General features: G+C 38.7%; 1 protein-coding gene across 2 annotated transcripts in view; it reads right to left on the bottom strand.

Moving 5' to 3' along the window:
• Positions 1-15840, bottom strand: part of LOC140484764 (protein transport protein Sec24C-like) — a 75147-nt gene that overhangs the window by 22469 nt on the left and 36838 nt on the right. Inside the window, exons 6-11 of one of the 2 annotated variants that reach the window (XM_072583581.1) lie at positions 15037-15161; positions 12632-12700; positions 11205-11316; positions 10136-10263; positions 1349-1487; positions 707-822 (exon numbers count right to left, since the gene is read on the bottom strand). In XM_072583581.1, the coding sequence (XP_072439682.1) occupies positions 707-822; positions 1349-1487; positions 10136-10263; positions 11205-11316; positions 12632-12700; positions 15037-15161 (689 nt within the window). The remainder of the gene's footprint in view (positions 1-706; positions 823-1348; positions 1488-10135; positions 10264-11204; positions 11317-12631; positions 12701-15036; positions 15162-15840) is intronic. The other variant, XM_072583582.1, reaches the window with a different exon arrangement.

Genomic DNA, 15840 nt, shown 5'->3' with positions numbered 1-15840 from the left:
AAAGTTGGAAAAAATGTGTAAATACATTATCACTCTGTAGCACATCCTCTCAAAGCTGCCAAAAACCTGTCCAAATTTGGCACACTTAAGGTGAAAATCACTGATAAACTTTAATAAATTACTATCATACAGCAGTGGTTCCAGAAACATACTTGCACCCAATTTTGTGCTGTTGGAATGGAACTTGTAATCAAATCACACATGAATGCTCCCAGTTGACGGCTTCTCCTATTCATACATATTTCTGTTAATGTTGCTTTAAGTCAGTTGTAGACATGTTGCTATGCTTTCATTGACAAAGCACTGCACAGATGCACACATTATAAAAACAGTTACCAAGCAACTGCATTTGTATATCTGACAACAAGCAAATCAGTACTAGGATACTTGACTAAACATTCAGAGTAAGCTATGGGATATTAAGACAAGTCTGAATTCTCCCCAGGCTACTGTACTGTTTAATTTGCAAATGTGCAGGGTGACAGATTTTGCAAGCAGAAATATATTTATCAAGCTCTATCAAACAAAACTATGAATCATTGAAATCATTAATATGGAAGTTCTATCCTGTAATCATAGGTAATGTAAATGAGAAAAATTTGCACAGGATATGCAGAATATATTGTGGCTGCGTGAATTATAATCAGAAGTTTTAAAACTTATCATTTACCTAATAGATATATAAAATGGATCAATGTAATAATACCTTGCAATAGTCTACAGTAGCTAAAAATTCATAGGAACCAAGAGACAGTTCTGGTCGGTCATAGCAGTCCATTCGCTTGCCGGTGTGATCCAAATGTTGGAAATAATGAGGCAGTACTGAAAAAAAAGAGAAAAAAACTAGTTACAGTCCAACATACTGGATACACCAGAATAAGGAATTAGGAAGGTTAGAAAGGGCACTTAAACAATTCAGTCACTGATTACAAAACTAACTCCAAAAATGTCAATCCTGCATTGCCAGAAAACAGCATGTTAAAGCACCAAAAAGCAGAGTCACCATCAGATGACGGTTCTTACATCCTGTACAACTGGCAGCCATGAGTTATGAAGCCACAGTTCAAGATTATCAGTGGCGTTTTGACAGCAATTTACTTGAGTGTCAACCGAGGGATGCTTTTCAACTCTGCCCACCACCAAGCGTGCAATGATGTCAAAAGAAAAGCAGAACATCTAAGCTCTGACATGGAGCCCCTTGATCTATTCAGCAACCTCCAACATGGTGCTGCATGAAGATTTATGAACTTGACTGTGCTGTACTTCAGTAGCGTTTTCTACGAGACCCCTTCAGGCTTAACCTTCAAGTGGCTCAACAACTGGCTTCGAAAAGAATAAAAGGTATTACCTTCAGTGACACAGCTGCAGAATGCACACTGAAACTTCCGTCCACCTTCAATAAACTGCATATAGGGGCACATATAAGCCTTGCATCTATTGCACCTTATTGGACCAGTCTCCCCATGGTCCACAATATAAGGGGGTGCCTGGAAGACAAAATATAAATGTTTCTTTGAATCAAGAAAAATCCTGAGGAAATGTCAAATTTACAGAACAGAGGTTATAAATTCTTTTGCACAATTGCATTATGGCATATTTCAGATACCGTATACACTTGAGTAAGAGTCGATCTCATGTACTCTTTTTTTGGCCAAATAACCTGGAATTTTCCATCTATCTCACGTAGAGGTTGACCCTAGCTCTTTATAGATAACAGATCAACATTTATGAGTCAATGTGCCGGCCACCATGTCCCACTCCAGCTTTCCGGTCTGCTGGTTGTTCCGCTCCGCACCCAGTCTTCCAGTCCGCTGGCTGTTGGGTTCCGGCTCTGGGTTTTCAGAATTACCAATAATTCATCTTTTATTGTTTAGTTTTTTAAAGATCAATTGGGCTTCGCTGCTAATGATATGGTATGAATTTTGATAGGCATGAATTTCAGCCCCTCAAAAGTAGTTTCCATGTAATAGTTGACCCCATAAATTTAACCTTAAAAAGTAGTCAAAAAGTTTGTCAATTACTTGAGTATATACAGTAGGTTAGCAACAAATCGTTCACATCAACCACTTAAATACCAGAGTGCAAATTTATAAAGGCATGTTTACCCATACAGGGTTCTCAACTTTGCATTTTTAACCAAATTATTTCTGAAACACCCTCACTTGTCACAAAGATAAATAAAGCTGTCAATTTGAATTAGGTCCCACACTCAAATGAGGTAACCAGTGAGACTGTTTCAGTGATGTTCACTCAGACATTAATATTGACCTGACCACCAGATAAATATTTCTTCCTTACGAAAAGCATTATGGGCAGGCAGGGTCTCATTTAAGTCTCTTTCAACAGCTTGCACTTCTGACAACAGAGTACTCAATGGCAGCCAAAATTTACTCAAGTCACTGAAGTGATGAAAGGTCACTATGCCGAAATATTAGCTGGGTTTGTCTTTGGATACTGCCCGCCCTTCCAAATATTTCCAGCATGTTCACCTCAACTCAATTATCGAGTCTGCCACTGCCATCTGCTCCTGGTAACTATGCATGCATCTGGTTTTACATTTGCCAGTATTCCATTCGACACACTTGTTCTGAATGTGCGTAGAATTTGACTTGCTGTTAGCTAGGATATTTACTGTGGTTGTTTTATTCAGATTCCTCTTTTGTCTCTCATTACTTTCTTAGTATAGCCATGCTGATGCCAGACAACAGATTGTCACTTTTTATTGAATTTCCCTTTTCGTTCTGCTAAATGCTGAATTTTAACTAAAAAACACAAGAACTGTGGATGTTATAAATCAGAAACTAACACAAAAGTTGCTGGAAAAGCTTAGCAGATCTGACAGCATCTAGGTAAAGAAATCAGAATTAACATTTTGGTTCCAGTGACCCTTCCTCAGTTTCTATTCACAGATGTTGCCAGACCAATAAGCTTTTCCACCAATTTTTGTTTTTGTTGCTGAATTTTAACTCATTTGTTGATTACAGCTGCTTAATTACATCAGTGAAGCAGCCTTTTAAGTATACGTTTTGTACCAATTATTCTAGAAATACTTCCCATTGTTCACTCGTTGATTCATAGTTCAGCAAAGTTCACTTACATCCTATCACTTGACATTACTTAAATTTAAAACCTTGGTTTGTGATTCATGGCGCCACACCCACCACCAATCTCTCAGTTCACAAGATGCTCCTGTTCTGTCAAATTCTGGTTCAGTACTCATTAACAAAACACGGGGCCTATGATTTAGTTGGTGCTAAAACACTCAAGGAACTTATCCTAAGTATACTGAGTGCCAAAACAACCCTATCTTTGTCAAGAAATAATTGCAATCACATAGGCTGAGCTCATCACATCAAAAGGAAGATTTAATTGTTTCATTAAGTAGAAAATTATTCCAGTATTGCATATTTTTCTGCCCAGGCCAACTCAATTGTTGGATTATGCAAGGTAAATAACAAAAACTTACTGTACTACATTGGATAAAGCAGAACATTTCAGACATTTATTTCTTTGAAATGGATCAGAGTTTCCATTAGAAGTTAATTTTTCGATTTTCATGGGTCACAAAGCAATTACAAGCCCAACAACTAATTCAAAGCAGGTCACTCTTAGCTGGACTGGGGCAGATATCCTCAGGATGAGATTCATGAGTCGTGATGGCAGAGTTTAAACTAGCTTGTCAGGAGAATGAAAACGGAAGAGAGAATTCAGAGACAATTAAAAGAAAGCTGATTATGGGATGTAGAAGAGCTATAGGTGAAAGGTGGAAAACTACAGAAACAAATCCTAAAATCAACCAGACCAAAACTGGAGAACAGTGTTAAAAAGGCAGAATTAAAAACACTCAAGACAAAAAGCATAGACAACAAACTAGGTCAATTTACGGTGCTAGGAGTAAAATATGATTTATTTACCATTATGGAGACATGACTGCAGGGTGTCCAAGACTGGGAACTGAAGATTAAACAATATTTCATACTTAGGAAGGACAGGAAGAATGGAACAGTAGATGGTGTAGTGTTGATAATCAAGGATGGGACTAGTACATTAGTTGGGGGGGGGGGGGATCTTGGATCAAAAGAACAGGATGTTTGGAGAATTAAGAAACAGAATGGGTGGTACATAATGGTAGGAGTGATTTCTAACTTGCCAAATTGTAGGTATAATGCAGGAGGACATGGTATAAAATATGGAATTAGAATTGCATGTAGTAATGAAAACAACAATTTTGGGTAACTTCAATCTATAGAGATTGGGTAAACTGAGTGAAGTCTGATGCTAAGAATTCCTGGAACGTATATGACATTCTGCAGCAATATGTTGAGGAACAAACTTGGGTAAAAGCTATTTCGGATCCGGTATTATTCAATGAAAATGGGTTAACTTTGTTTTGTAAAACAGTCATTCACAACCCTATGAGAAAAAAAGCTCAGCTTGGATTTAAATTATATTGCCCTTATTTTTATAATTGTACTCCCTGGTTCTATGCTGTCCAATAACGGCCAACATCTAACCTACATCAATCGGTCTATTCCTTTAGATGTTTTGGTGAGGTCACCTCTCATATTTTTACCGTATGATGCCCAGTTTGCCCAATCGCTTTTGATGGGACTGGTCATTGCAACTCAAGATAAAATGGAGCAAAACGTCAGCACTTCTGTACTGAAATCCTCTTGCAATAGAAGCTAGTCCAGCAACTTTTGCTCATCTTCTATTGCCCAAAGGGTTCTTAAGAGACAACTTTGTGAATGTGGAGTTGAATGTAGATCAGACCAGGTGGGACAGTACCTTTACTGTGTTCCATAAAACAAATGAACGAACCAGATGGGAATTAATGACAATTAATAGTGCCGTTGTCTAACATTTTATGCCAGATTTTTTTTTAAACTAAATTTCTTCATCGCCATGGTGGGATTCAAACCCATGGCTCCAGAATCTGGAGTTCTGGATTATTAGTCCAATGACAAGGTCCCCTCGGGATTGGTAGATAAGTAAGATGATGGAGGCATTCCATAAATATTGAGGGGAGGCCTTGCAGATTTACACACAGCAGAAATCCAAATGTCTGAAGTTGTGAGGTACTGGTTTGAGAGTATTTAATTTTAATCATTACCAGTTTAACCATGCAATCATACGAACTCAAGGCTTGTAAGTCAACCTTTAGAAGCTTCAAAAAATCCTTCCAGAAGTTGGGGCAAATCACGATTTATATCCAAGTAAATATGTGAAACACCAGTGTTGCTGCAGGATGACCTATTTCTATGTTTTAGTCACTACACGCAGCCTGTGCCCCATGGACTTGTCTTAAATGTATCACCATCATTTCGGCAATACTGCCTGCATTGCCTGTTTGACCCCATGTAAAGCAAGTATAATCCCTAAAAATGTATCTTTGAACTTAAAATACTGAAGCTAATTATGTCCTTAATTACACATTCACATGGTTATCTTGTTCAGCTCATCTCAGTATTTTGTTTGTCTACTATGTATGCTGATTAAGTCTAGATTTTTTTTTAAATGCTATTTTGTGAAAATTGTTGTTATCCCCAGAGTAATTCAGTTTCTAAAGGAGGACCAGTGTTTTTTGAAACCGTATCTTGAAAAGCTTTTCTCAGAAAAATGTTGATTCACTAAGTTATCAAACAAGATAATGGGGGGTGGGGGGGGTGTCTGTGGTTGATCGCATAAAAGGAGAGTTTTCATTGAAAAGATGATCACAGATTGAAACAGGTCAGCTGCACAGCGTCAAGACCTGGATTGTGCTATGGCCACTGAGAACTTGTATTTCTTAGGCCAGAATCCCACTGAAAATTGTATTGTTTAGATTAAGATTCACTCTGGTTAAGGCTCTAGGGCTTGAGGTGAGAGGGGAAAGATTTAAAAGGGACCCAAGGGGCAACATTTTCACAAGGAGAACGGTGTATATGTGGAATGAAATACCAGAGGAAGTATAGCAGATACATGGATTGGAAAGGTTTAGAGATGTGTGCCAAAGGCAGGCGAATGGGACTAGTTCAGTTTAGGAAACCTGAATGATGATTTGGGCTGAAGGGCCTGTTTCCGTGCTGTATACATCTAGGACTATGAGATCATCACCATGTCACATGCCTCCAGGAGATGTGGTCTATTTCAGTTTTCAGGAGGCTTTTGATCCAGTCCCACACAGGTGATCAACAAACAAAGTTACACTCATGGATGGGAAAAATTTAGTAAAATGGACTGCAGATTGGTTAACAGGCAGAAAGCAGAGAGTAAGATTAAATGGGTCATTATCAGATTTGCAGGCTGTGGTCAGCAAGGTATGAACTTTTTAACTAAGGATTCCATCATACAATGATTTTCCCATTCGTGCTGGCAGATGGCAAAGAACAATTAATAAAACTCTGCCCTTTCAAAGCAAAACAGCATTTGCCATTAAACTGAATTTCTTGTTCAGAGGTGCCAGAATCCTTCATTCCCTTCTAACTGACACAATAGAGTGATCACCATACACCTGGGAGTAACACAACCCTTGAGTTGACTGTGCGCCATTTTGTGTTTCAAGTTACCAATCATGCTCCAAACTTGTTTTTAGTTCTTTGTTACATTGTTTGTTTGTCAATGTTGAACATTTAGGATATCCTCTCTGCTTTCTTCACTTGTAAAGCATTGTGACATGAATATGGGATAAACTAGGTCAGGGTATAATCAGACAAAATAACTTATGCGATTTGGAGAAAAGGTGAGCAGCTAGAAACCTAAACTGTAAACACAGTTATGACATGTGACAACATACAATGATAGTACAACAGACAGTTTGCTCACATTTTTACATCATTTCATTGGGAAATAGTCACCAGTTACTGTTGTATACTACTGCAAGCAGGGTCAAAAATGTAATGACAGAAAATCAATTATCAGTATTGATTCCACAATGCTTTTAACAGAGACATCACTAATCTCTATGAAATAACATGCATTTATAGAATGTCTTTCAAGTAGTAAAAGATCCCAATATACTTCACTAGAACATACTCAGACAAAGGTTGATCCTAAATCTACCCTTGACCAGCTTAAAGCCTGTGAATGTTACCTAGTGGTCATGGTTTCACAAGAATAGACTTTTAATTCTTCAGTGGCCAACTCCTTTCAAACAAGGACACGGAAGTGGATACTTACAAAGTCATGGTGGTATTAAGCTAGTTTCTTCTAAATTGGTGCCTCAAAATAATTGCACATTCGTGGACAGACTGCCAGAGTTTTTACAATAGCAGTTAACGATTGACCTCAAACACTTTCACATGTACTATCCTGGAAACATGGACATTGTAACCCTTCAGGCATTCCAACCCAAGATTTCTTCCTAATTCCACAAAAAGAAAAATGCAATCCACGTGGACTATGTTAACCACACCTAACAAGAGCATGACCCAGGAATTCAAAACGTCCAAATGAAAATGTGCTGATACAACCTCCAAAGCCTGGTGTCACTTACAGTTTATGGATTTATCTCAACAGCTGCACCAAACAAAATGGAACTATTGTTGTCACAGAGAACTTCAACTAAAGAAAACTTTGATAATATGAAAAGCTGCAAATCCCAAGTGACATTGACAGCAAAGGATTCATCACTCATGCAAAATTGACAGTAAAAGTGGCCAGTAAGGACTTTAGAGTAAAGCAATGTGCCTAATGCACAATTTTTAATTTCACAAAAATATGTTTCAGAGACTCAATTTATAGATTAATTTTCCACCACATACAAACCTGTTGAAAAGGAAGTTAAAATTACAATAGTTTTCGCAGCTTCAAATGCCTTGCAACCATACAGAATGTAATTCTACATGCTGGCAACCACACAGACCTACCCACATGCAATCAGATCAAATTTCCTCGGCATATTGCAGAATGATGGAAAATTCTGATTTAGAGGTGGAATGAGCTGCTCAGAATGTAACATAATTTGAGGATACCATATCATCTCTCAAACAAAATCCAACGTTGCCTGCTTTAATGGAGGATGAAGAGTGGGTCGGATACAAGATGAAAGGGAAGGAAAGTGTGAGGAGAATTTGAGAAGGATAAAAATGGAGAAGCAGTCAGGGGAGAAACTGGTAGAAAGAAATACAAAAGATCGAACAAAGGAGACATGAGAAGAAACAAAGCAAGGAGAAAAATAATTTCCTCTGTGTATTTATAGCCAGAAAATCCTTCCTCAGATAAGGAAGCCAAAAATGTAGTCAATACTCCAAATGTGGTCTCACCAAGGCCCAGCATAATTGCTGCAAGGTATTGCAGCTCCTGTATTCAGCTCCTCTTGCGATGAAGGCCAACATACCAGCAGCCTTCTTCACAGCTTGTTACACTTGCTTGCTTGCTCTCAGTGACTGATATAGGATACCCAAGTCTTGTTGCAACTCCTCCTTCCCGATCTATTGCCATTTAGATAATAATCTGAATGTCGTCTTGCCCAAAATGGATAATCTCACATTTATCCACATTATACTTCACCTACCATGCATTTTTTTCACTCACTCAACTTGTCCAAATCACAATGAAACATCTGAATCTAGAAGATTTTGAGGAGGCATTGCTGATGGCATTTCTCTAGCATTCTTGTGTGTCACTGATACAGTGTTCAGGTTTTACTTTCATACAGGTGTGTGGTGACAACTGCTCTGTTTCATTGGCGCTTTTGGTTTCAACCACAAACTGTGATAGATTGTAGAAGGCAGAGCTGGTGCAGTCAATCCAATATTGCACCTCTTTGTCAATGGTAGCGTTTTCAGAGACTGGGACTGCTTTAGAGCTTTGATTGGCAACATTCAAAGACAGGCCAAGTTTCTTGCATGCAGAATTGAAGAGTTCGAGATTAGTTTGCAAATCCAGTACAGAATATGAATTAATGCAATGAGGTATAAACAGTGGATCATGATTATACTCAACTCTGATTGCTACTGTACCAAAACTACACTACGGTTAATCAAAGATGTTTCCATCAAGGTGATATTTAATTCTGATACTGGAGCGCTGATTTTTGATGAGGTAAATAACCGCTGTCAGACAGATTTTCATAAAAATTAATGAGATGAGGGCATTGCTGGTTAGGCTGGCATTTAATACCTATCCCTAATTGCCCAGAAGGCAGTTAAGAGTAAAACACATTGATGAGTGTCTGAAGTCACACTCAGGCCAGACCATGAAGGGTGTTAGATTTCCTTTCCAAGAGGACACCAGTGTAGCAGGTGGGTTTTCAACAACTATCAGCTGTGGTTCCATGGTTACCATCAGGCTACCTATTAATTCCAGATTTTCGTTAACTCAAATTTTATCATCTGCCACAATGGGACTCAAACCTATTCTGGTTTATTATCCCAGTGACATTTTCGGTAGGCCACCTGAGCAAAGTACAAGAGCTATCACAGAGTCTTGCTTGACCCTAGGATAGATTTTGAAGGCATCTGTTTCAGATCTCCCACTCAGGGAAGTTGTTAGTTGCGGGGACATGACAAAATCTCTGGGGCTTCCAAATCTTTGCATTACTATCAATACAGATTTGCAATTTTCGAAGTGAAATGCTTTCATCGGGTCAATGATGCAATGAAGAATTTCTGGTATTGATACTGACCTTTGTCTTGGGTTGGTCTGGCAACAAAGGCAATGTTGGAGGTTTATTTGGAAAGTGTTAAAGCCACACTGTCTCTGGAAAGATTTTCTCACCCACAGGAAGGTTATCAATATATTCCCTGATATGAATTAGACGGATAATTTCCAGAGCATGATCCCTCTCCTCTCTTTACATTCCTGAGTTTGGACAGGGAGAAGAGCTCTTACTACCAAATACGTGAAATCTTGATGTCTCCATATTGGTAGCTGTTACTCTCTAGGCTGACCCAGAACTGCGTATCACAATTCAGACATGTATCACCAATGGGAGAGCTATAATGATCAAACAGATAAAACACAACCAAGCCAATGACCCCTAAAGTAATCCAACTGAGATATTCAAAGTTGAAGGATGTTTGCTTACAAGACTCCATGCTTTTGTCCGACACACATATGCTGAGAAGTGGAAAGTAAATCAAGACAATTCTAAGAATACATCCTTCCGAAAAGAAAAACTAAAACATGTGGAAAAATGCAATGCATTAATTACCTCATCAGCTGGTAATGTAGCAAGTGGTTTAATGACTGCAGTAAGGGGAACCTGGCACTGCTTTGCCATATCTGAAGTGCAAGGAAGATTATAAGCCGCACATCGAATAAATCGAGGACTTGAATTCCCTGCAAAACAAGCACAAACAAGTCATTTTTTATAAAATACACTCCTGCTCCTGCTTCGTAATGCTGAACTTAATTATTGTTGAATTTTTTTTTCTTCTTTCATGGGCTGTTGGTACTGCTGGTTGAGCCAGCATTTATTGTCCATTCCTAACTGTCCAGAAGAGTCAACCACATTGCGATAAACATGGAGCCAGAGAAGCCAGAACAGTTAGGGACAGCAGAAATCCTTCCTAAGGCACATTTATGAGCCAGATAGATTTGTTTTTAATGACATCAATCATGAGTACATGATCACCATTGGGTTATCTTTTTATTTTGACTTTTATTGAATTCAAAATTTCACCATCTGCCATGGTGGGATTCAAACGCAGGCACTCAGAACATTCAGAATTACTAGTCTAGCAATATTGCCATTTTGCCACTTACTTTTTCCTTTTTTACTTGTCAGGATAAACACAAGAATGCCAAATTTCAAACAGAGGAAATTGTCATCCAGTAGAGGTTATTGACTGGGTGGCACTTGACTCTGGTCAAGGCATTACCACAGAGAAAGCAATGGAAAAGTATCGGCTCTCAGGCAGATCAAACACAACTTGAGGCTTGAAATATCCTCTTTGCTTGCAGAGAGAACATCCCTGCATATGCATGTACACAGTCACTTAGCTGAAAAAAAGTCATCAATCGGGCTACAGTGTGACACACTTGCATGGACTAGAAGCCACGTATTAAAACAGCTGAACCTTGCAGACAGAAAGGGCAGGTGTATACACTGTCTTCTCCAAGTCAAAAAAAAAGGTGACAGCTTGCTCTGGTTCTCTTCTCAGGACAATGTCTTGCCAATCAGAGCAAATATCAAGGTAGCCAACTCCAGTGACAAAACATTTACTTTGGTGGTTTTCACACCAAATACTGAAGATGTTAAAGAGTCTTAAGGATGTTACCTTGGTCTTTTACCACAAAGTCAGTAGTCACAAGTGGTGGAACTTGACCTCTCACACCGGTTGAGAATGGTTCAGTTCCTCTGTTTGACTTATCATCTTCAATCACTTGGATCTGTCAAAGTATACAATACATTTCAAACTGTCATTCAATAAAACACAAAAACAAGTCTTTCAGTTGTGGAGATATCTAAGTAGCTGGTTGGAAAAGGACCTAAGTGGACATTATGATCACATATGACTGAACAAACACAGAGCTTCCCAAGCAATTCAGTAAACAAACAATCCTGCTGCAATCCTGCACAAGAGGTCAGAATAAATCCAGGTGTGATTTCTCCTATGTACTAAGTTAGCTGACCTCAGCCACAGCAGGTGGGACCACAGCTGGTTTCATAATGCCTAGGGAAGAGGAAGAAATTAACACAGACTTCAAACTCTGAAGACTGTTCACTGGTTGCTGCTAGGTGCATGGGTCAGCGTCAAGTAAGCAGGACAGAAGTTTCCAGTAAGTGGAATAGAAAGTAGAAATTTGTAGTAGAGGGGAAAATGCAAACATTTGACTTGAATTGAGCACAGCTTATTAGTACCTTATATTGTTTTTCTGTCAAAAACAACTCCAAAGTAACTGCAATGATCTCCAAGAGCTAAGAGGCTCTCAATGAGCACTATTAAAAATATTTGTAACAAGTAAATCCATTTATTGTGTTCATTAAACCTAGCCAAATTTATATTCTGAAATTCAGTATTGAAGCACAAATGACTCATACAGCTTTCTGAGCAGGCACATGCTGTTAAGATACAGCAACAGAATATTGCCGCAAGTTATTTCATAAAAACCACTTTATTATTATTCAACCAGTTTTCTAAGTCTGATGCAACTACTAAACAATGGTAGCAAGTATTACAATAGGGTTGCTAGCTCTTGCATGTGACTTGGGAGGCAGAAAGACTATGTGGAAGGGCTAAAATGGGTTGTATTACTTGAAAAGGATATTTATGCAACTGCAAACAACAGTGACAGCTTACCAAAAAAAATTAGTTTAAATGTGTGACACCAACTAAGACCACAAATACTCACTAAGTTGAAGAAACAAGTTTAGATTGGATTTTCAGCAATCCTGTTTTATCTACCACTGTCTGTAAGGTACCAAAGTAGATCACCAGATTAATTTGCTCAAACATTAACCAATCCAAAAATTATTGATACTGTCAGAAAGATTTATACTGTAAGAATTCACCTTTGTGTAGTTATTTTACTGACACAGCATTGTTGTATTACAAAATAAGCTGTAGACAAAGTGCAATTAAACTGACAAGATTTTGTGACCTTACAGCACATTTGTCACATATAGAGCAACATGCCTTTTAGAATGAAAAGCAAAGGCAGGAATGAAGGTGGTAACAGCACACGAACATACAAGCAGACTTACTGGACTAGGAATTGCATCTGGATCTATTCTATGTCTTGTTTTCTGTTGAGGTGGCAGTTCATTAAGTTGCTTAAAAAGGCACAAATGAGCAGCAAAACAGGAGAGAAACAGAACAGTAACAGTTGTTACTTCTATCTTCCCACATGAATGGTGCCACATTAGCAAGTCCTTTGACATACGTTTACACATACATCATTGCACATGCAACCTGTGTTATTCAGTTAGACTGGTTATCTATCATTTCTATGCATTATGCAGGCCTGTTCACATTCCCACAGCTTTAATATTAAAAAGCTCAATATTCAAAAGTAATCTGGCTGGAATGATAATTTCATAAATAAAATAAAAGCGTTAGCATTTCAACTCTAACTGTCTGATTGTGTTAACTCAAAAACCGACAGAAGTAACTTTTTAAACAGAAATACTGATAGATAATAGCATTTAATTCAAACTTATTTGATATCAAGCTTTCATGCCCCTTTTTATTTTCCTTTTCAATGTCTTGCAAGGTAATTACCCAAATACATCCAGCGTTCAGAATTGTCCACAGACGTTGGAACATCTACAATTGTTAATTAGATGCATAAAAGTGACTCCAGCAGAGGAACTTCACTAACCCCTTCCCAGGTTGAGAAGTTTTAATAGTTCAAGCACCTTAACCAGAATTACTTCCAAGAAGCTTGTCAGGATTGCATGACAGGCCAAAGGAAAATCTGCAATGGATTGTTTACTACCTTCTCCCCCAAACTTCCAATGGAGTTTCCCATGCTCATGTCAACTCCTGACTTCATTACAACACCACAATATTGTTGGATACCATTTTGTTCCTATCCCTGTAAATGGATCAGTAAGAAGAGTGTTGCAAGAGACTGACAGCATATTACTTTGAGCCAAAGCAAATCAAGAACACAGCCATATCTTTCTCATAAACTGGACAGGATCCCCAAAAAAAAAAGGCTTGTGATCATTGTTTTCATGAGTCTTGAATAAAACTGTTGAATCAAAAGCTTTACAGCCATCACATTGATTAGCATTTAATTCAACAATCCAGTATAACCCTTAAGTCTCACCAAAATTTAAATGATTCTAGTTCTTATCTTCACTACCCTAACAAAACTCTACCAGGCACTGATCACTAGCTTCCCCTCTCACCCTAAATTAATCTTGAATCAACTTAATCAACTATGGATTCCCCACATTAACAGTTTTGCTTAAATGACTAATAAATGTCTCATTACATCACCATGGGTTACATGTCATATACACAAATAAACCAACATTGGTAGCACAGGAAGTTGCAACTAGAGATAACTACTGAATACCTGCTTCAAGCTCAGACTTGCTCTTAAGCCTGACTGATTCCACAAGCAGTTTCCTGCTCTTCCCTCTGGTTCCCATTCTCATGAGGAGTGAGAAGCAAGGATACAGAGAGGTGAGAAGACAGAATGAACACTGAACTTAGAGTTAACAGAAGAACAGGACTGAACAAAGAGATGGTCAACTAATCACAGGGTGCATGGCACCAGGCCTGTTGCCCCACAGCTAGCTTGAAGAGACTGCAACCTAGGCAACCAGAAAGAGAGGCAGAGTTAGGATTCTTAGAGTTGACAAAAAGAACGAACTCGGGAGCCCAGGAAAAAAAATTATTCTGCTGTCTACCAGAGTTACAATACCAACACACCACAAGCAGAGTGTTCAGGCCACCAAGCTGAAGCAGAAGTGACTGCAGACATTGCCCTCAGGCATAACAACTTTTCAGTGCAGGAATGTTACTTTGAAGCTGTGTCATTCGCAATGAATTGCACGGTTATGATATTCTGCATTGCACAAAATCAAATTTCCAAACAGAAGTGCAAACATGTTCAGGAAAACACATGCAAATAAAATACAAAAATTACCTTCAGGTCTCCCAAGTTTGTAAACAATGGACAGATGCAAGCAAATTCTTGTAATAAGCAGAAAAAGAGTATTTTTTATTTCTTTATGGGATGTGAGCATTGCTGACAAACCCAGCAGTTGCTGCCCATCCCTAATCACCCTTGAAGCAGTTAAAAGTCAACCCACAATTCTGTGGGTCTGGAATCATGTAGGCCAGACCAGATAAGGATGGCAGATTTCCTGCCCTAAAGGACATTAGTGAACGAGATGATTTTATATGCTAATCGATGATAGTCTTACAGCTACCATTAACAAGAGTAGCTTTAGATTCCAATTTAAGTTGATTGTAAGCTCTATCAATTGGTATTGTGGAATTTGAACCCATGCCCCCGAAGCATTAGCCTAGGATTAAGCGTCCAACGACATTCCCATGAAGCCACCGTCTTCTTCCGAAAACACTGAAACAATTTTATAAACATTAGAATACAACAGCCAGTAAGACAACAGCTACAAATCATGGTCCTTACTGGGCTAGGAATGCTATCTGGGTCCAGCCTTTTCTGTTGTGGTTGGGGTTGACTGGGGTAACTTGGTGCTCCAGTGTAAGGTGCAGCAAAGTTCGGTTGGGGCGACCTCACTTGTCCAAAAGAACCTGAAAGGACATCACAAATCAAGAAAAGCCAAGTAGCAAACAAAACGTGTGTGTATCAAAACACCAAGGAATACCTGCAGGATTAATAAGGAATCAGCAAGTTGTAGTGTACAAGTCACCATTGTTCACAAACTCTAATCAGACACACCACTGCTTCCATGAAGTGGATCGCCCAAAAATACATTTGCACAGGTTCACAGACAAATTGAATACAATCGAATATTCATTTGCGACAGTAAGCAGAACCCAAGGCAGAAATATTCCTAAAGCTTATGGGTACTGAGTGTGAAGTTATTATGTAGTGCAGTGGTAGTGTTCCTATCTCCGAGCCAGAAGGCACAGGGACAAGTTCACCTGTCTCAGAGTGTCACAATGTCCAAACAGGTTTATAAGAAACCATACCAAACAGAAAAATGGAGTAAAAATATCAGAATGGAGGCCATTCAGTCCATCATGTCTGTACGAGTCCTGAGTTATTCAATTAGTCCCACACCCCTGCTTGTTACCCATAGCCCCGCAAATATTTCCCTTAAGTATCTGTCTAATTCTCCTGTTAAATTACTGCTAAATCTTCACTATCCACTCAGGCAGCACATTGCAGGTCAGAACAGTTCAGCATTCAGAAAAACATTCATTCCCACCCTTGGTGTTTCTCAAGCCAATTCATTAATACACTATG

The sequence above is a fragment of the Chiloscyllium punctatum genome, chromosome 13 (assembly GCF_047496795.1).
Source record: "Chiloscyllium punctatum isolate Juve2018m chromosome 13, sChiPun1.3, whole genome shotgun sequence".
In the NCBI taxonomy this organism is placed as follows: Eukaryota; Metazoa; Chordata; class Chondrichthyes; order Orectolobiformes; family Hemiscylliidae; genus Chiloscyllium; species Chiloscyllium punctatum.
Note: the sequence above shows the minus strand (reverse complement) of the source record. Positions and strands in the feature narration are given on the sequence as shown.